General features: G+C 39.5%; 1 protein-coding gene across 1 annotated transcript in view; it reads right to left on the reverse strand.

Moving 5' to 3' along the window:
- Positions 1–934: 934 nt before the first annotated feature.
- Positions 935–22,539, reverse strand: part of si:ch73-61d6.3 (occludin) — a 61,026-nt gene continuing 39,421 nt past the window's right edge. Inside the window, exons 6-8 of the mRNA XM_037535865.1 lie at positions 8,547–8,718; positions 7,746–7,787; positions 935–3,572 (exon numbers count right to left, since the gene is read on the reverse strand). Coding sequence (XP_037391762.1) covers positions 3,471–3,572; positions 7,746–7,787; positions 8,547–8,718 — 316 coding nt within the window. The 3' untranslated portion in view covers positions 935–3,470. The remainder of the gene's footprint in view (positions 3,573–7,745; positions 7,788–8,546; positions 8,719–22,539) is intronic.

Here is a 22,539-nt window from a genome sequence, read left to right on the forward strand (position 1 = left end):
TCTCTCTCTCTGTTCTCTCTCTCTCTATTCTCTCTCTATTCTCTCTCTCTATTCTCTCTCCCTGTGTTCTCTCTCTCTCTCTCTCTCTCTCTCTCTGGTTACGCACTGCTTTTATCATTCAGCTCAAACCAAAGTACATTTCTCCCATATCAAAGACAAACAAACAGCAGAAAGTATTGCTCTCTTATCGGACTCGATGACTCTGCCGCACCCTCACCGTACCACACCGTCCTCTGACACTGCATAATTAAGTGGTTAAGATGTAAACAGAGCCGTTCAGAGCTGTTTGGTGTGAAACACTCTGTTCTAGATAAACTTACTGAGTCAGAACTCTTCACAGTGGTGGTGATGGGAACCAGACGTCCCCCTCTAAAAGCTCCTCACAGAAAGTTCCTACATGAACTGGTTCTGAATTCACTGCCTGATGACTGAGACGCTGTTTTATGAGAGTTTAGAGAACTTCAACTCCATTCATGGTGGAAGGAGACATGCAGGGCGCTGTGCGGCAAAATAGTCCCCAAAGAAAACCCCATCAGCACCACTGTAAAGACGTCTGAACCGGTTTACACCAAACCCTCTGAATCCCTCTGGGGGAATTTACTAAAACCAGATGACATTCTCAGTTACCATGAAAGCAAAGTAGAGCAAGAACCCAAACACTTCCCATAGATAATGAACGGTACATAGTTCTTTGAGTGTTCATGGTTCTATATAGAAACACAGTTTTCTAAAGAACCCTTGAAGAACGATCAAACGATGGTCTAAGAGTTTAACGGTGCTGTGAGAGGTAACATTTATTTTTACTGCATGTGACTCACACAGCGCTGTTGTTGGAACAAAACCTTGTATCTCCAAAACGGTAACTTTACAGGAAAAGGAAAAAAACATACTTTACTTTTAATGCAAGTCAATAGAACCAGATGTTTTTTCCAAGTCATTTTGGGCCATTTCTTTTGGTCCATTCATCATGAAATTTACATATTAGAATATAACAAACACCAGGTATTTTCAAATTATGTCAAAAACTGGAAAACAAGATTTTCTTCCAACAACAGTGACATACCGGCATAACAGGAGTGTTACTGAGGACTTTTCAGCTGTGCTAACATGCCCCTAAACCGTGCGCTAACAGCAGGCTTGTTGTTTGATGTATGGTGAAATTTTTTAATATGTGTGAGTTTATTTTGTAGTTTGGGGGGTTATTCTCGCGTTTTGTGTGACAGCACACTGTACAGTGGCTGCGACGCCTTCAATCGGCTGTATTTTGTGAACGATTGACCTGTGAGATGCGACAGAAGCTGAGAGACGAGAGACTCACAGGCCTTTAATTCAGTGTTTTCACTCCAGGTTTGGAGCCGCTGCACTGTATAGTTCAGTGTTTCTCATGTTCACACCTCGTTCAGCTCCAGAAGGGATTAATCAGCTGATAATATCAGGAATTTTAACCAGGAGACCACAATTATGCACGGCAGGCGTTTCAAGACTGGAGCTGAACTCTGAACTAACTGCACCAGGAACCTTACAGAACCGCATCTGTTGAAACACGGCGTCGTTTTCTGTCCCACGACATTCAGTCTGATATTTAACATTTATGTTTCTCCATTCAAACGTCATTTAAATCAGAAACAGAGAATAAAGGTATCCCGGCGGTCCGCAGCTCATCTCTTGGCTGATAACATCAGCTAAAGTTCTTTAAGGCCAGCATTGATCACATCTGCATTAATGAGCTGATGTCATTTGCCTCCTATGATCAGAATTTATCTCCTCTTTATGCAGCACCATGGGATCCTTTACCCATCCTGACGCGAAGAGCTGGTAGGCGTTTGCGCTTTTAAACGCTGTGAGAGACTCTTCAGCATATGGGGAGGGGCTGAGTATGAGATAAATATATCAGCAAAACAAAAATTTAGTATCTTTCATCCAGCTTAAGTGGGATCAGGAGGACCACAGCCCATTATATCGACTTTGTCGAGGTCACATTTTTCTCTTCCGAAGGAAGGAGTGTATTTAACCATCTTTCACCTCGACTTACGTTCATGTACAGCAGCAAAACCAGAAACTAGATCCCAAACATCGCAGCCACAACAGAAAAACCACATGACTGGAACCGGAGGGTTGACGGAATAGAAAATCAGTGGAATCTGTCATTACGTGTGGGGTTCCAGTGTTAGGATGTCATTAAGGAGCACACTTAAAATAACGCACTCATAAGAGACTTTAAATGAGTATTGCTATGATTTCTCAATATCTGTGGCCTCTCATTTGCTCATGAGCCGACAGTAGCGGTTGGTGATATTCTCTTTGTTGTGAGTCGTCTGCAGCTACATCACAACTCAGTGAGGCTTTACGGCAGAAAACGAAGGCCTCTTTTCCACTGTAGAGCCGAACAGTTCCCAGGGCTGTACTGCGCTGTTCCATGCTGGTGCAGAAGATAAACTACACACAAAAGTGGCCTTGCAAGTTAAGAGGGTAAACACTAGAGAACATGTTCGACTGGCTGTTACTCTGCTCTGGAGTGCAAGTCTGCTGTGCTCTTGGAGTCTTCATCTTCTGAATGAGTGTTGTTAGAACATCATTTGGCTAGAACCACACCTGTACTGCATTGGGTGGAATCTTTGGCCCATTATGCTAGCATTAGCGTAGCTCAGCTGGCTACAGCTCAAAACACCACAGCACAAGTTCGGTTTTCTGTCACTCAACACCTGCCACTTGACTCCGGTGCTGTGGTGTTTGGATCTGTTGGATCCTAGATAAGCTAACTAGGCTAAATGAGAGGTTAGCATTAGCCTAGCTAGGAGGCTCCAAACACCACAGAACAGGCCGCCTGACTTTGGTTCCTCAGATTTGAGTTATTTGAATGAGCAGAGCTGGTAGCATGCTAGCTAAGCTAATGCTAACCAGCACTTTGCATAGCTAGCAGTGCTGTTAATCATTTAGCAACTGTTTTCAGATTGATGGACTGACATTTACTGAATGGTGGATTGAAAATCGTGATGAAATAATTTGATTTCGGCGAATATGTGACAGCAAAATACTGACAAATCAGCAAATAGCTCATCATTACATCATCCCACCCCACCAAATGGTTCTACAGCCCAGAACATGGTTACTTAACCATGTCGCTGTGCTTGGTTTGTGTGGAACCACCACCACAACAGTTACCCTCCGAGCTCAGAACTGTTTGGTTCTACAGTGGAAAAGAGGCCAAAGTGACACTTTAGCTGAAAGTGGAAGTTTAGAAACAGTCCCTGGCATGTGGAATAACTCCCTGATCACCGGTGAGATGGCGTCTGGTTTATCATCATTGCGGTTAAAGATTAGCGCTGGACGAGTCTACAGACAGAGCAGACTGGGCCGCTCCTGGTCCTGGTAGCTTCACATTCACACAGAACAGACACACAAACAGGCTTTTTGGCCTACAGTCCTCGCTTTCAGATTCAGGAGTGTTGTGGAGAAAAGAGAGGAGCTTTTTAAGACTGGGCTCGGTCATAACTCTTCACCATGCGCTTGATGTGGAACAGCTTGTGGCGCAGCCGGCGACACTGCAGCTTCTTCTCCTGATAGTCCGGCATCTAAATAAAAGGAAAAAAGGGTCAGACGTCGCTATTAGCAACAGGTTCACTGTCTCAGTACTCTAACAAAAACCCAGACTGTCTGTCTGATTTTCTTCTCTTACAAGTCCAGCTGCAGCACTGTATTTCACTCTGATAGAATCTGTGATACTCTCACTGTTAACATGACACATATGATTATATACTCTCACTGACTGTATACATGATACCGATGATTATATACTCTCACTGACTGTATACATGACACATATGATTATATACTCTCACTGACTGTATACATGATACCGATGATTATATACTCTCACTGACTGTATACATGATACCGATGATTATATACTCTCACTGACTGTATACATGATACATATGATTATATACTCTCACTGACTGTATACATGATACATATGATTATATACTCTCACTGACTGAGTACATGATATATTTAATGTATACACTTACTGACTGCATATATTATATATATATATATATATATATATATTACATACACTTATTGACTGTATATACTATGTATATGATAAACACTCACAGGTTACATATATGATATATATGACATACTCATTAACTGTTTATATGATACATATGATTATATATACTTATTAATTTTATACTCTATACTCTTTTTGAATAAATATGATATATACACTCATTGACTGTATATATATATATATATATATATATATATATATACACACAGTGGGGCAAAAAATTATTTAGTCAGCCACTGATTGTGCAAGTTCTCCTACTTAGAAAGATGAGAGAGGACTGTAATTTTCATCATAGCTACACTTCAACAATGAGAGACAACATGAGAAAAAAAATCCAAGAAATCTCATTGTAGGATTTTTAAAGAATTTATTTGTAAATTATGGTGAAAAATAAGTATTTGGTCAATAACAAAAGTTCAGCTCAATACTTTGTAACATAACCTTTGTCAATCATTTCCTGCAAGTCTTCACCAGGTTTGCACTGTAGCTGGTATTTTGGCCCATTCCTCCTGCAGATCTCCTCTAGAGCAGTGATGTTTTGGGGTTGTCACTGGGCAACACAGACTTTCAACTCCCTCCACAAATTTTCTACGGGGTTGAGGTCTGGAGACTGGCTAGGCCACTCCAGGACCTTGAAATGCTTGTTACGGAGCCACTCCTTCGTTGCCTGAGAGGTGTATTTGGGATCATTGTCATGCTGGAAGACCCAGCCACGTTCCATCTTCAATGCTCTCACTGATGGAAGGAGGACACACGGCCCCGTTCATTCTTCCCTTAACACAGATCAGTCATCCTGTCCCCTTTGCAGAAAAACAGCCCCAAAGCCTAATGTTTGTACCCCCATGCTTCACAGTAGTTATGGTGTTCTTGGGATGCAACTCAGCATTCTTCTTCCTCCAAACACAATGAGTTGAGTTTTTACCAAAAAGTTCTATTTTGGTTTCATCTGACCACATGATATTCGCCCAATCCTCTTCTGGATCATCCATATGCTCCCTGGCAAACTTCAGACGGGCCTGGACATGTACTGGCTTAAGCAGGGGGACACGCCTGGCACTGCAGGATTAGAGTCCCTCTCGGCGTCGTGTGTTACTGAGGGTAGCCTTTGTTACTTTGGTCCCAGCTCTCTGCAGGTCATTCATCAGGTCCCTCCGTGTAGTTCTGGGATTTTTGCTCACCTTTCTCATGATCATTATGACCCCATGGGATGAGATCTTGCGTGGGGCCCAGATCGAGGGAGATTATCAATGGTCTTGTATGTCTTCCATTTTCTTACAGTTGCTCCCACAGTTGATATTTTCACACCAACCTGCTTGCCTATTGTAGATTCACTCTTCCCAGCCTGGTGCAGGTCTACAATTTTCTCCCTGGTGACCTTCGACAGCTCTTTGGTCTTGGCCATGGTTGAGTTTGGAGTCTGACTGTTTGAGGCTGTGGACAGGTAACTTTTATACAGATAACAAGGTCAAACAGGTGCCATTAATACAGGTAACGAGTGGAGGACAGAAGAGCTTCTTAAAGAAGAGGTTACAGGTCTGTGAGAGCCAGAAATCTTGCTTGTTTGTGGGTGACCAAATACTTATTTTCCACCATAATTTACAAATAAATTCTTTAAAAATCCTACAATGTAGTTTCCTGAATTTTTTTTTCTCATTTTGTCTCCCAGTTGAAGTGAACCTATGATGAAAATTACAGACCTCTCTCATCTTTCTAAGTAGGAGAACTTGCACAATCAGTGGCTGACTAAATACTTTTTTGCCCCACTCTGTATATATGTATATATATACACACACACACACACACACACACACACACACACACACACACACACACAGTATCTCACAAAAGTGAGTAGACCCCTCGCATTTCTGTAAATATTTTATTAAATCTTTTCATGGGGCAACACTATAAAAATGAAACTCGGATATAACTTAAAGTAGTTAGTGTACAGCCTGAAACTGAGCTATAGCGTGGTGGCCAAGGTCATACAGCGGTTTTCCAGGACAGGTTCCACTCAGAACAGGACTCATCAGACCAAAGAAGTTGAGTCCACATGTTCAGCGTCATGTCCAGAGGCTGACTTCAAAAATAGATGCATGAGTGCTGCCAGCATTGCTGCAGAGATTGAAGAAGTGGGAGGTCAGCCTGTCAGTGCTCAGACCATATGGCACACAATGCATCACCTCAGTCTGCATTGCCTTTGTTCCAGAAGGAAGCCTCTTCTGAAGCTGACACACAAGAAAGCCCGGAAACTGTTTGCTGAAGACAAGCAGTCAGAGAACATGGACTACTGGAACCACGTCCTGTGGTCTGACGAGACCAAGATAGACTTGCTTGGCTCAGATGGTGTCCAGCATGTGTGGCGGCGCCCTGGTGAGGAGCACCAAGACAACTGTCTCTTGCCTACAGTCAAGCATGGTGGTAGTAGCATCATGGTCTGGAGCTGCATGAGTGCTGCCGGCACTGGGGAGCTGCAGTTCATTGAGAGACATGAATTCCAACATGTACTGTGGCATTCTGAAGCAGAGCACGATCCCCTCCCTTCAGAAACTGCACTGCATGGCAGTTTCCAACTTACTTTTACTGCCTTGCTGAAGGTAAAGGTGATGGACTGGCCGAGTATGTCTCCAGACCTAAACTATACTGTTGTACAAGCTGCACGCTGACTACTTTAAGGTCTATCCAAGTTTCATTTCTATAGTGTTGCCCCTTGAAAAAGTAGAAAATAATATTTGCAGAAATATGAGGGGTGCACTTACTTTTGTGAGATACCCTATATATATATATATATATATATATATATATATATATATAGAGAGAGAGAGAGAGAGAGAGAGAGAGGTTATATACAGTGTATATATATATAAAACCTCTCTCTCTCATATATATGATATACAGATTCATTAACTATATATTTCATATATGCTCTAATTGACTCACTGACTGTATATATGATATGTATGATATATACTCCCATTGGCTGTATATATGATATATGATATAAGGCGATATCATTGGGTGAAACATTCAGACGCTGTTGCTCTCACTGAATGGCAGTAATGAAAATCAGACATTGTGGAAATCACATGCTCTTCATGTTCATGTTGTTACTGTAAAAACATTAAATACATTCTGATGAAGCTGATTTTGTCCATTCATACAGCTACAACACAGAACACTGCTTTTAAATTGAAACCTTCTTTGGGGTCAAATCTGAGCAAAGAAAGTAAATGTGATTAATTGTGATGGACTTCACAAAATGAAGGAATTAACTGTGATTATTTGAGTCACTTGATTGCCCTCGCAATCATACATATGGGATTACACTATATTCTGCAAAACAGAGCAATTTAGACTCCACCAACCACACACCTTTGTGGCTCTAACGCAGTAACGAGGACAGACATTCCACTAATTCTCTTAACGAGACTTATTAATTCATTATTGGTTATTGGGCTTTAACATTGTACAACTTTACATTTCACTAAAGTTCTAAATGCTGGGAAATAATATCAAGTCTTTTATTTACATTCATTTCTTTGTAAATAAATAATAATTTAGTCTCAACTTCACTGTAATTAGTGGTTACTTTTAATTAAGTCCAAACTCTTAAATGGCCTGTAAAAGCACAGTGGATGTGTGTCAGTGTTATGTCAGTGTTGAATCTTACCCGTTTCAGGTCTTTCAGTCGGTTAAATTCCTCTGCCACGGCCTAAAAATAAAGAAGCCAATACAATAATCCTCGTTATTCATTCATTTCCATCTTTAATGAACAGATTATAAGCCCTGAGGAACAGTATGATTCTGGGGTCACCTGGCCTGCAGCAGCCAATAGACTCACAGAATCAGACGTGACGTAAACATGACATAAAACTCAAACTTCATGCCGTGGCTTTTTTTAAACATTGCACCGCTTTACCTGAAAATATGAACTTATCATACATCGTACATCTACAACGTACATCGTACATCCACAACGTACATCGTACATCCACAACGTACATCGTACATCTACATCTTACATCTACAGCGTACATCGTACCTCTAGAGCATGAAGAATATTAAAATCCTTCATTTCATAGAGCATGTATTTGGTTTCAGCGTTGCTTGATTATTTCTGGTACCGCCGTTTGTTTTCGCACATGCTCAGACTGAGAAATCCGAGAGAAATCAGAGTAAGAGTTCATAGCACTGAGAAATCTGATTACTGAGCTAAAATACAGCCTCTTTATCAGATTTCTTAAACCTCACTCCGATCTAAGAAATCAGACTGTGCTGTTTACACGACCATTTGAATAATCAGACAAATGCAGAAATCTGATAATGGTCGGAGTATTGAGTGCATGTAAACACACTCCGTGCTAATTGTTTTAAGTAAAACTCGGTAAATCCGATTTTTTTGGCTAAACTTCTCCTCTAACGCTCTTACACGAAGTGTAATGTGTAAAAGATTCAAACTCCGGTTACTGGCCTCATATTTGGTCGTCCCCTCGTCCAGCGTGTCCAGCTCTCGGCTCAGTTTGTTTAAGTCGTCATTAATGTCGTCCATCTCTGCGCAGAGCTGCTTGTATCTCCTCAGGTCCGAGTCGAACTCCCGCTTGTACTCCTGCCGCTGCGCATCGGAGCTGATCTCGGGGTACATGCTGATGGGAACGGGATAAAAACGGGATGAGGATGTATCACCCATACGGAAATATGATATATGCTCATACATGCACATGTATCATAAAGAGTCTGGCATATTTATGTACATGTATGTAAGTATCAAATATTGGACACAATATACAGATCATACATATAGTGAATAACTGACGATTGTGTCTGATGCACAGATCATACATATAGTGAATAACTGACGATTGTGTCTGATGCACAGATCATACATATTCTACCTATTAAGTCTGATTATACTGGGAGGGATTTTGGTTCCACTGGCAGAAGTTTTGACTGTGTTTGGAGGAGTGTCTCAGTTCTCCTCCTGAAGTGGTCTGTGTGAGCAGATTTGTATCCGTTTTCAATGCGTCTGGGTTGCGTTTACACTTGTATCTTTACATGCCTCACCCAGATATAACTATTTACATTTACAGCATTTAGCAGATGCTTTGATGCTGACACTCAAGATGCCTGAATGACCAGGTGTAATCCTAGAGTATAATCCTAGAGTTCTGTTTAATGTGATTTCCCAAATCACACAAAATCAGGCAGGTAATGAACCAGAAATCCCAGCAACTCTCACCAGTGAAGTTTTTATGGACTTCTTTAATAATAAAATTGATAATATTAGACAACAAATTCAACCCACAGTATCAAATTCAAATCCAGCTTGGCTGTCATCTGACTTGGCTGATATAGAACAAAACACAGCTGTAGAAAAGAGCCTGGAAACCTTTCACCCCCTCCCACAGCTGGAGCTAGAGAAGATTATCTCTTCTGCAAATTGCACAACCTGCACACTCGATGCAATTCCATCAAAATTACTCAAAGAAGTACTGCCAGTCATTATAAACCCTATCTCAACTATTGTAAACTCATCCCTTAGTCTGGGCCATGTACCCAAAGCTTTTAAACTTGCTGTTATCAAACCTCTGATCAAGAAACCAAATCTTGATGTCGCCGTTTTGTCCAATTACAGGCCTGTTTCTAACTTACCGTTTATATCTAAGATCTTAGAAAAAGCTGTGGCCCAACAACTTAGTTCATATCTACACAAGAACCATATATATGAAAAATTTCAGTCTGGATTCAGGCCACACCACAGCACTGAGACGGCTCTAGTTAAGATAACTAATGATCTTCTTCTTGCCTCTGATCAAGGCTACATATCTCTCTTAGTGCTACTTGACCTTAGCGCGGCTTTCGATACAATAGATCACAATATTCTCCTAGAAAGGTTAGAAAACATGGTTGTAGTCACAGGGACGGCCCTGTCATGGTTCAGATCTTACCTAGCAGAACGTTATCAGTTTGTTAGGGTAAACAATTTAGCTTCCAATTATTCAAAAGTGAGATTTGGAATTCCGCAGGGGTCTATATTAGGACCATTACTATTTACACTATACGTGTTACCGTTAGGCACAGTTATAAGTAACCATGGCGTAAACTTTCATTGTTATGCAGCCGATACTCAACTGTACATATCAGCCAAGCCTGATGACCAATACAGGTTAAAGAAAATGGAGGACTGTGTAAAAGACGTGAAAGGCTGGATGTCACGCAACCTCCTCCTATTAAACAGTAACAAAACAGAGGTTCTCCTTCTGGGTCCAAAATTAGCAAGAAGTAAATCACCAGATTTAATCCTAAATCTCGCAGACTTTCCAGCCACACCTGGACTAGCAGCAAAAAATCTTGGCGTTATAATAGATTCAGATTTATCATTCGATCAACACACAGGCGGCATCACTAGGACAGCTTTTCTACATCTTCACAACATCGCCAAGATCAGAAATGCCCTGTCCCTGCGTGATGCAGAAACACTAGTACACGCCTTTATTACTTCTAGGCTAGACTACTGTAACGCGCTACTGTCAGGATGTACGAGCAGGAATTTAAACAAACTCCAACTAGTCCAAAACGCCGCAGCCAGGGTCCTCACTAAAACTAGAACATCTGATCAAATCAGTCCAGCGCTATCATCACTTCATTGGCTACCTATTAAATTCCGTATTGATTATAAAATCCTTTTATTGACGTATAAAGCCCTACATGGTCTCGCTCCTGAGTACCTGCAAGACCTTATTTCTCATGTTCCCCCTTAGATAAAGGCAGCAGATCCAGGGGTCCATGGACACAGGGAATTATAGTAAACTGAGACGCTGGTGCTGTCGTTCAGCTGCTCGCACGCGGTCACTCAGGTTTGTGGACGGTGGAGTGGAGGGACGCCAGACTGTCTCAGAGTGCTGCCGTGTCTGTGTGTCCTTCCGGTTCTCTCCTTTTAGTTAAGCTGTCATAGTCAGATCTGCCGGAGTCGTTAGCCACACTCTGGAAATGTTTACATTCCCTGTTTATGTACAAATGGATAGAACAAAACTAATTCCATTTACCTGCTTTTTTTCCGAGTATACAACTGCCCACATGTCCGGCTGGACACTGAAGGACGACTGACTGCCGAGCCCCCCTGCTACCCACTTCAGACCAGCTGCCCACGCCTACCACCAACCACCTTGGATGAGCTGCCCACCCTACCCTGATGTTCTCATAGACTCCTAGATATTCCTAATATCAATATTACTGCTGTTAATATTAGTAGTATAATCACTTGTAGGTAGTCTGACCAGAGGAGGATGGGTCCCCCCTGGTGAGCCTGGTTCCTCCCAAGGTTTCTTCCTCAGTTCTGAGGGAGTTTTTCCTTGCCACTGTTGCCCCTGGCTTGCCCACTGGGGGGTTTCTGTACATTCTTTCAGTCCTGTGGAAACTTTGTCTTTTCTGAAATCCTGTAAAGCTGCTTTGTGACAACATCCGTTGTAAAAAGCGCTATACAAATAAATTTGATTTGATTTGATTTGATTAAACTGAGTGAATAATATCTAAATTCTCAGACTGTACACACTTAAAAAAGATGTTATTTAAAGGTTCTTTAGCAAAGAGAATGGTTCTCTTTAGAACACTGAGTTTTCTCCAGAGTCATTTCATGCCTAAATGGTTCTTTGCATGGTGAAATGGTTCTTCAGAACCATTGTTTACTAAAAAGCCATCTGTATGTTACATTACTCAGGCAGGCAGGCTGTAAACTCTGATCTGTAAACATACACGCTGGACCTACACGGGAAAATGACCCAAAGATCTACGATTTTGAGCAGCTTTTCAGAAATCGGCTCATTTCGTTGCGCCTTATATCTAGTGCAAAACATATGAAGACTAAAGTAAAAGCAATATTTTCTTGTCCTCCACCTCACAATGTGCCTGCTAAGTGAAGGATCTTTTTCCTGTTCACAGTGGTGGTGATGGGAACCATAATTTTACCATCATCAACATTCCATATGAACTCAGAAGACTTGTGTAGGTTCTCTGGTGGTTCTAGATGGTAAATAAAATGTCCATATCTGTGTTGTAGTCATGGCGACGCCTGGTTCCCATCACCACCACTGTAAAGACGTCTGAACCTGTTCCCACCAAACCCTCTGAATCTCTCCGATTACGCCTTAGACACTGAGTGATGGAGAAAATTTGAAATAATTTTAAAGAGTTCCCCATTAACATACATAAATATGACGTTTAAATGACCTAACATTAGTGGATATGTGTAGAGTATATATATGGGACGCGTGGGTGATTTAGCAGTTGGCACCACTGTAATTGGTGAAAGCTGATAAGTTTCCATATTGTTAGCTGTTACCTTCATGGCTCCAGTGATGAAGCCAAAGAAGCAAACTTCTTTTTTTGCCAAACCATTTCTTACATAAACGCAGTTTTGAGCGTTTCCTTACAATCTGCACTGAAACGTGACGGGATTTTCGGAGATGAATCCTGCTGGACTCCAGTGTCCCTCTGAAATTTCTTCCTGGACATTTGCTTGTTTATTTTGAGAAATTTCCTCCACACGAGAACAGAGCAGGAAATCAGCTGCTCCCAAGTCCACTGACCACGAGGGACACAGCACACACACATACTTGTATTACCATCTTTATGGATCTTTTCTACTTCTTAACTAACCTATAAAATGACTCGGAGTTCACCGAAACGAGGGGAAATGAGGAAAGTGCAGATTCTGCACTTTCAATCCACCACATTAGTGTTTGGAGATATTCTGTTATGATTTTGAATTTAATGAAGGTTTTCCAGTCTTGCTTTGCAGAGACAAACACCGACCAGAAAATCAGACATGCAACTTGAACCTGTCTATACAGACTGAAAATCTACATAAACATAACTAATTATGTAATTATGAAATTATACTTAAACAGTAGAGCAGCGCAACAATAACTGTGCAGCCCAAAGTGCTGCACATTTTGGGAAGGGAAACACAGTGCTTCTCACAGGGATCAACAAAATGTCCTCAGAAACGCAGGATGAGAGAGTTACAGTAAATCAGAGAGCACACAGACACACAGCGCACTCACGTACGCTCTCCTACGGCCGAATGACCTAAATACGGTCCATTATGGAACGATGTGCCAGTGCATTCCTGAGGAGATTACTTTAGAGTTAGTTGAAAGTCCCAGGCAAGCTGGATTCAGAACGTGTGTGAACTGTGACCAGGTCTGTATCTCATGTACTGAGGTTGATAGTGAATGTTCAGATGGATGTATATATACACATATACATTCATACATACAGCCATGCTACAGCAGCTACCGGCATATAAACCGAGTCCGTTCTACAGTTTCTCATTAGGCTGAATGAATAACCGACTCTAAATGTAGGTATTGTGATATAAACCGAGTCCATTCTACAGTTTCTCATTAGGCTGAATGAATAACCGACTCTAAATGTAGGTATTGTGATATAAACCGAGTCTGTTCTACAGTTTCTCATTAGACTGAATGAATAACCGACTCTAAATGTAGGTATTGTGATATAAACCGAGTCTGTTCTACAGTTTCTCGTTAGGCTGAATGAATAACCGACTCTAAATGTAGGTGTTGTGATATAAACCGAGTCTGTTCTACAGTTTCTCATTAGACTGAATGAATAACCGACTCTAAATGTAGGTATTGTGATATAAACCGAGTCTGATCTACAGTATCTCATTAGACTGAATGAATAACCGACTCTAAATGTAGGTATTGTGATATAAACCGAGTCTGATCTACAGTTTCTCATTGGACTGAATGAATAACCGACTCTAAATGTAGGTATTGTGATATAAACCGAGTCTGATCTACAGTTTCTCATTGGACTGAATGAATAACCGACTCTAAATGTAGGTATTGCGATATAAACCGAGTCTGTTCTACAGTTTCTCATTAGACTGAATGAATAACCGACTCTAAATGTAGGTATTGTGATATAAACCGAGTCCGTTCTACAGTTTCTCGTTACGCTGAATGAATAACCGACTCTAAATGTAGGTATTGTGATATAAACCGAGTCCGTTCTACAGTTTCTCATTAGACTGAATGAATAACCGACTCTAAATGTAGGTATTGTGATATAAACCGAGTCCGTTCTACAGTTTCTCGTTAGGCTGAATGAATAACCGACTCTAAATGTAGGTATTGTGATATAAACCGAGTCTGTTCTACAGTTTCTCGTTAGGCTGAATGAATAACCGACTCTAAATGTAGGTGTTGTGATATAAACCGAGTCTGTTCTACAGTTTCTCATTAGACTGAATGAATAACCGACTCTAAATGTAGGTATTGTGATATAAACCGAGTCTGATCTACAGTATCTCATTAGACTGAATGAATAACCGACTCTAAATGTAGGTATTGTGATATAAACCGAGTCTGATCTACAGTTTCTCATTGGACTGAATGAATAACCGACTCTAAATGTAGGTATTGTGATATAAACCGAGTCTGTTCTACAGTTTCTCATTAGACTGAATGAATAACCGACTCTAAATGTAGGTGTTGTGATATAAACCGAGTCTGTTCTACAGTTTCTCATTAGACTGAATGAATAACCGACTCTAAATGTAGGTGTTGTGATATAAACCGAGTCTGTTCTACAGTTTCTCATTAGACTGAATGAATAACCGGCTCTAAATGTAGGTATTGTGATATAAACCGAGTCTGTTCTACAGTTTCTCGTTAGGCTGAATGAATAACCGACTCTAAATGTAGGTATTGTGATATAAACCGAGTCTGTTCTACAGTTTCTCGTTAGGCTGAATGAATAACCGACTCTAAATGTAGGTGTTGTGATATAAACCGAGTCTGTTCTACAGTTTCTCATTAGACTGAATGAATAACCGACTCTAAATGTAGGTATTGTGATATAAACCGAGTCTGATCTACAGTTTCTCATTGGACTGAATGAATAACCGACTCTAAATGTAGGTATTGTGATATAAACCGAGTCTGTTCTACAGTTTCTCATTAGACTGAATGAATAACCGACTCTAAATGTAGGTGTTGTGATATAAACCGAGTCTGTTCTACAGTTTCTCATTAGACTGAATGAATAACCGACTCTAAATGTAGGTGTTGTGATATAAACCGAGTCTGTTCTACAGTTTCTCATTAGACTGAATGAATAACCGACTCTAAATGTAGGTATTGTGATATAAACCGAGTCCGTTCTACAGCTTCACATTAGGCTGAACGAATAACCGACTCTAAATGTAGGTATTGTGATATAAACCGAGTCCGTTCTACAGTTTCTCATTAGACTGAATGAATAACCGACTCTACATGTAGGTATTGTGATATAAACCGAGTCCGTTCTACAGTTTCTCATTAGACTGAATGAATAACCGACTCTAAATGTAGGTATTGTGATATAAACCGAGTCTGTTCTACAGTTTCTCATTAGGCTGAATGAATAACCGACTCTACTTGTAGGTATTGTGATATAAACCGAGTCCGTTCTACAGTTTCTCATTAGGCTGAATGAATAACTGACTCTAAATGTAGGTATTGTGATATAAACCGAGTCTGTTCTACAGTTTCTCATTAGACTGAATGAATAACTGACTCTAAATGTAGGTATTGTGATATAAACCGAGTCCGTTCTACAGTTTCTCATTAGGCTGAATGAATAACTGACTCTAAATGTAGGTATTGTGATATAAACCGAGTCTGTTCTACAGTTTCTCATTAGACTGAATGAATAACTGACTCTAAATGTAGGTATTGTGATATAAACCGAGTCCGTTCTACAGTTTCTCATTAGACTGAATGAATAACCGACTCTAAATGTAGGTATTGTGATATAAACCGAGTCCGTTCTACAGTTTCTCGTTAGACTGATTGAATAACCAGCTCTAAATGTAGGTATTGTGATATAAACCGAGTCTGTTCTACAGTTTCTCGTTAGGCTGAATGAATAACTGACTCTAAATGTAGGTATTGTGATATAAACCGAGTCCGTTCTACAGTTTCTCATTAGACTGAATGAATAACCGGCTCTAAATGTAGGTATTGTGATATAAACCGAGTCCGTTCTACAGTTTCTCATTAGGCTGAATGAATAACCGACTCTAAATGTAGGTATTGTGATATAAACCGAGTCCGTTCTACAGTTTCTCATTAGACTGAATGAATAACCGACTCTAAATGTAGGTATTGTGATATAAACCGAGTCCGTTCTACAGTTTCTCATTAGACTGAATGAATAACCGGCTCTAAATGTAGGTATTGTGATATAAACCGAGTCTGTTCTACAGTTTCTCATTAGGCTGAATGAATAACCGGCTCTAAATGTAGGTATCGTGATATAAACCGAGTCTGTTCTACAGTTTCTCATGAGGCTAAATGAATAACCGACTCTAAATGTAGGTATCGTGATACAAACCGAGTCTGTTCTACAGTTTCTCATTAGGCTGAATGAATAACCGGCTCTAAATGTAGGTATTCTGATATAAACCGAGTCTGTTCTACAGTTTCTCATTAGGCTGAATGAATAACCGGCTCTAAATGTAGGTATTGTGATATAAACCGAGTCTGTTCTACAGTTTCTCATTAGGCTGAATGAATAACCGGCTCTAAATGTAGGTATTGTGATATAAACCGAGTCTGTTCTACAGTTTGTCATTAGACTGAATGAATAACCGGCTCTAAATGTAGGTATTGTGATATAAACCGAGTCTGTTCTACAGTTTCTCATTAGGCTGAATGAATAACCGACTCTAAATGTAGGTATTGTGATATAAACCGAGTCCGTTCTACAGTTTCTCATTAGACTGAATGAATAACCGACTATAAATGTAGGTATTGTGATATAAACCGAGTCCGTTCTACAGTTTCTCATTAGGCTGAATGAATAACCGACTCTAAATGTAGGTATTGTGATATAAACCGAGTCTGTTCTACAGTTTCTCATTAGACTGAATGAATAACCGACTCTAAATGTAGGTATTGTGATATAAACCGAGTCTGTTCTACAGTTTCTCATTAGACTGAATGAATAACCGACTCTAAATGTAGGTATTGTGATATAAACCGAGTCTGTTCTACAGTTTCTCATTAGACTGAATGAATAACCGACTCGAAATGTAGGTATTGTGATATAAACCGAGTCTGTTCTACAGTTTCTCATTAGGCTGAATGAATAACCGACTCTACATGTAGGTATTGTGATATAAACCGAGTCCGTTCTACAGTTTCTCATTAGGCTGAATGAATAACTGACTCTAAATGTAGGTATTGTGATATAAACCGAGTCTGTTCTACAGTTTCTCATTAGACTGAATGAATAACTGACTCTAAATGTAGGTATTGTGATATAAACCGAGTCCGTTCTACAGTTTCTCATTAGACTGAATGAATAACTGACTCTAAATGTAGGTATTGTGATATAAACCGAGTCCGTTCTACAGTTTCTCATTAGGCTGATTGAATAACCAGCTCTAAATGTAGGTATTGTGATATAAATCGAGTCTGTTCTACAGTTTCTCGTTAGGCTGAATGAATAACTGACTCTAAATGTAGGTATTGTGATATAAACCGAGTCCGTTCTACAGTTTCTCATTAGACTGAATGAATAACCGGCTCTAAATGTAGGTATTGTGATATAAACCGAGTCCGTTCTACAGTTTCTCATTAGGCTGAATGAATAACCGACTCTAAATGTAGGTATTGTGATATAAACCGAGTCCGTTCTACAGTTTCTCATGAGGCTGAATGAATAACCGACTCTAAATGTAGGTATTGTGATATAAACCGAGTCCGTTCTACAGTTTCTCATTAGACTGAATGAATAACCGGCTCTAAATGTAGGTATTGTGATATAAACCGAGTCTGTTCTACAGTTTCTCATTAGGCTGAATGAATAACCGGCTCTAAATGTAGGTATCGTGATATAAACTGAGTCTGTTCTACAGTTTCTCATGAGGCTAAATGAATAACCGACTCTAAATGTACGTATTGTGATACAAACCGAGTCTGTTCTACAGTTTCTCATTAGGCTGAATGAATAACCGGCTCTAAATGTAGGTATTCTGATATAAACCGAGTCTGTTCTACAGTTTCTCATTAGACTGAATGAATAACCGACTCTAAATGTAGGTATTGTGATATAAACCGAGTCTGTTCTACAGTTTCTCATTAGACTGAATGAATAACCGACTCTAAATGTAGGTATTGTGATATAAACCAAGTCTGTTCTACAGTTTCTCATTAGGCTGAATGAATAACCGGCTCTAAATGTAGGTATTGTGATATAAACCGAGTCCGTTCTACAGTTTCTCATTAGACTGAATGAATAACCAACTCTAAATGTAGGTATTGTGATATAAACCGAGTCCGTTCTACAGTTTCTCATTAGACTGAATGAATAACCGACTCTAAATGTAGGTATTGTGATATAAACCGAGTCCGTTCTACAGTTTCTCATTAGGCTGAATGAATAACCGACTCTACTTGTAGGTATTGTGATATAAACCGAGTCCGTTCTACAGTTTCTCATTAGGCTGAATGAATAACTGACTCTAAATGTAGGTATTGTGATATAAACCGAGTCTGTTCTACAGTTTCTCATTAGACTGAATGAATAACTGACTCTAAATGTAGGTATTGTGATATAAACCGAGTCCGTTCTACAGTTTCTCATTAGGCTGAATGAATAACTGACTCTAAATGTAGGTATTGTGATATAAACCGAGTCTGTTCTACAGTTTCTCATTAGACTGAATGAATAACTGACTCTAAATGTAGGTATTGTGATATAAACCGAGTCCGTTCTACAGTTTCTCATTAGACTGAATGAATAACCGACTCTAAATGTAGGTATTGTGATATAAACCGAGTCCGTTCTACAGTTTCTCATTAGACTGAATGAATAACCGGCTCTAAATGTAGGTATTGTGATATAAACCGAGTCCGTTCTACAGTTTCTCATTAGGCTGAATGAATTACCGACTCTAAATGTAGGTATTGTGATATAAACCGAGTCCGTTCTACAGTTTCTCATTAGACTGAATGAATAACCGACTCTACTTGTAGGTATTGTGATATAAACCGAGTCCGTTCTACAGTTTCTCATTAGACTGAATGAATAACCGGCTCTAAATGTAGGTATTGTGATATAAACCGAGTCTGTTCTACAGTTTCTCATTAGGCTGAATGAATAACCGGCTCTAAATGTAGGTATCGTGATATAAACTGAGTCTGTTCTACAGTTTCTCATGAGGCTAAATGAATAACCGACTCTAAATGTAGGTATTGTGATACAAACCGAGTCTGTTCTACAGTTTCTCATTAGGCTGAATGAATAACCGGCTCTAAATGTAGGTATTCTGATATAAACCGAGTCTGTTCTACAGTTTCTCATTAGACTGAATGAATAACCGACTCTAAATGTAGGTATTGTGATATAAACCGAGTCTGTTCTACAGTTTCTCATTAGACTGAATGAATAACCGACTCTAAATGTAGGTATTGTGATATAAACCAAGTCTGTTCTACAGTTTCTCATTAAGCTGAATGAATAACCGGCTCTAAATGTAGGTATTGTGATATAAACCGAGTCCGTTCTACAGTTTCTCATTAGACTGAATGAATAACCGACTCTAAATGTAGGTATTGTGATATAAACCGAGTCTGTTCTACAGTTTCTCATTAGGCTGAATGAATAACCGGCTCTAAATGTAGGTATTCTGATATAAACCGAGTCCGTTCTACAGTTTCTCATTAGACTGAATGAATAACCGGCTCTAAATGTAGGTATTGTGATATAAACCGAGTCCGTTCTACAGTTTCTCATTAGACTGAATGAATAACCGGCTCTAAATGTAGGTATTGTGATATAAACCGAGTCCGTTCTACAGTTTCTCATTAGGCTGAATGAATAACCGACTCTAAATGTAGGTATTGTGATATAAACCGAGTCCGTTCTACAGTTTCTCATTAGACTGAATGAATAACCGACTCTAAATGTAGGTATTGTGATATAAACCGAGTCCGTTCTACAGTTTCTCATTAGACTGAATGAATAACCGGCTCTAAATGTAGGTATTGTGATATAAACCGAGTCTGTTCTACAGTTTCTCATTAGGCTGAATGAATAACCGGCTCTAAATGTAGGTATCGTGATATAAACTGAGTCTGTTCTACAGTTTCTCATGAGGCTAAATGAATAACCGACTCTAAATGTAGGTATTGTGATACAAACCGAGTCTGTTCTACAGTTTCTCATTAGGCTGAATGAATAACCGGCTCTAAATGTAGGTATTCTGATATAAACCGAGTCTGTTCTACAGTTTCTCATTAGACTGAATGAATAACCGACTCTAAATGTAGGTATTGTGATATAAACCGAGTCTGTTCTACAGTTTCTCATTAGACTGAATGAATAACCGACTCTAAATGTAGGTATTGTGATATAAACCAAGTCTGTTCTACAGTTTCTCATTAGGCTGAATGAATAACCGGCTCTAAATGTAGGTATTGTGATATAAACCGAGTCCGTTCTACAGTTTCTCATTAGACTGAATGAATAACCAACTCTAAATGTAGGTATTGTGATATAAACCGAGTCCGTTCTACAGTTTCTCATTAGACTGAATGAATAACCGACTCTAAATGTAGGTATTGTGATATAAACCGAGTCTGTTCTACAGTTTCTCATTAGGCTGAATGAATAACCGACTCTACTTGTAGGTATTGTGATATAAACCGAGTCCGTTCTACAGTTTCTCATTAGGCTGAATGAATAACTGACTCTAAATGTAGGTATTGTGATATAAACCGAGTCTGTTCTACAGTTTCTCATTAGACTGAATGAATAACTGACTCTAAATGTAGGTATTGTGATATAAACCGAGTCCGTTCTACAGTTTCTCATTAGGCTGAATGAATAACTGACTCTAAATGTAGGTATTGTGATATAAACCGAGTCTGTTCTACAGTTTCTCATTAGACTGAATGAATAACTGACTCTAAATGTAGGTATTGTGATATAAACCGAGTCCGTTCTACAGTTTCTCATTAGACTGAATGAATAACCGACTCTAAATGTAGGTATTGTGATATAAACCGAGTCCGTTCTACAGTTTCTCATTAGACTGAATGAATAACCGGCTCTAAATGTAGGTATTGTGATATAAACCGAGTCCGTTCTACAGTTTCTCATTAGGCTGAATGAATAACCGACTCTAAATGTAGGTATTGTGATATAAACCGAGTCCGTTCTACAGTTTCTCATTAGACTGAATGAATAACCGACTCTAAATGTAGGTATTGTGATATAAACCGAGTCCGTTCTACAGTTTCTCATTAGACTGAATGAATAACCGGCTCTAAATGTAGGTATTGTGATATAAACCGAGTCTGTTCTACAGTTTCTCATTAGGCTGAATGAATAACCGGCTCTAAATGTAGGTATCGTGATATAAACTGAGTCTGTTCTACAGTTTCTCATGAGGCTAAATGAATAACCGACTCTAAATGTAGGTATTGTGATACAAACCGAGTCCGTTCTACAGTTTCTCATTAGGCTGAATGAATAACCGACTCTAAATGTAGGTATTGTGATATAAACCGAGTCTGTTCTACAGTTTCTCATGAGGCTAAATGAATAACCGACTCTAAATGTAGGTATTGTGATACAAACCGAGTCTGTTCTACAGTTTCTCATTAGGCTGAATGAATAACCGGCTCTAAATGTAGGTATTCTGATATAAACCGAGTCTGTTCTACAGTTTCTCATTAGACTGAATGAATAACCGACTCTAAATGTAGGTATTGTGATATAAACCGAGTCTGTTCTACAGTTTCTCATTAGACTGAATGAATAACCGACTCTAAATGTAGGTATTGTGATATAAACCAAGTCTGTTCTACAGTTTCTCATTAAGCTGAATGAATAACCGGCTCTAAATGTAGGTATTGTGATATAAACCGAGTCCGTTCTACAGTTTCTCATTAGACTGAATGAATAACCGACTCTAAATGTAGGTATTGTGATATAAACCGAGTCTGTTCTACAGTTTCTCATTAGGCTGAATGAATAACCGGCTCTAAATGTAGGTATTCTGATATAAACCGAGTCCGTTCTACAGTTTCTCATTAGACTGAATGAATAACCGGCTCTAAATGTAGGTATTGTGATATAAACCGAGTCCGTTCTACAGTTTCTCATTAGACTGAATGAATAACCGGCTCTAAATGTAGGTATTGTGATATAAACCGAGTCCGTTCTACAGTTTCTCATTAGGCTGAATGAATAACCGACTCTAAATGTAGGTATTGTGATATAAACCGAGTCCGTTCTACAGTTTCTCATTAGACTGAATGAATAACCGACTCTAAATGTAGGTATTGTGATATAAACCGAGTCCGTTCTACAGTTTCTCATTAGACTGAATGAATAACCGGCTCTAAATGTAGGTATTGTGATATAAACCGAGTCTGTTCTAC

This window comes from Pygocentrus nattereri, chromosome 28 (genome assembly GCF_015220715.1).
Source record: "Pygocentrus nattereri isolate fPygNat1 chromosome 28, fPygNat1.pri, whole genome shotgun sequence".
NCBI lineage: Eukaryota > Metazoa > Chordata > Actinopteri > Characiformes > Serrasalmidae > Pygocentrus > Pygocentrus nattereri.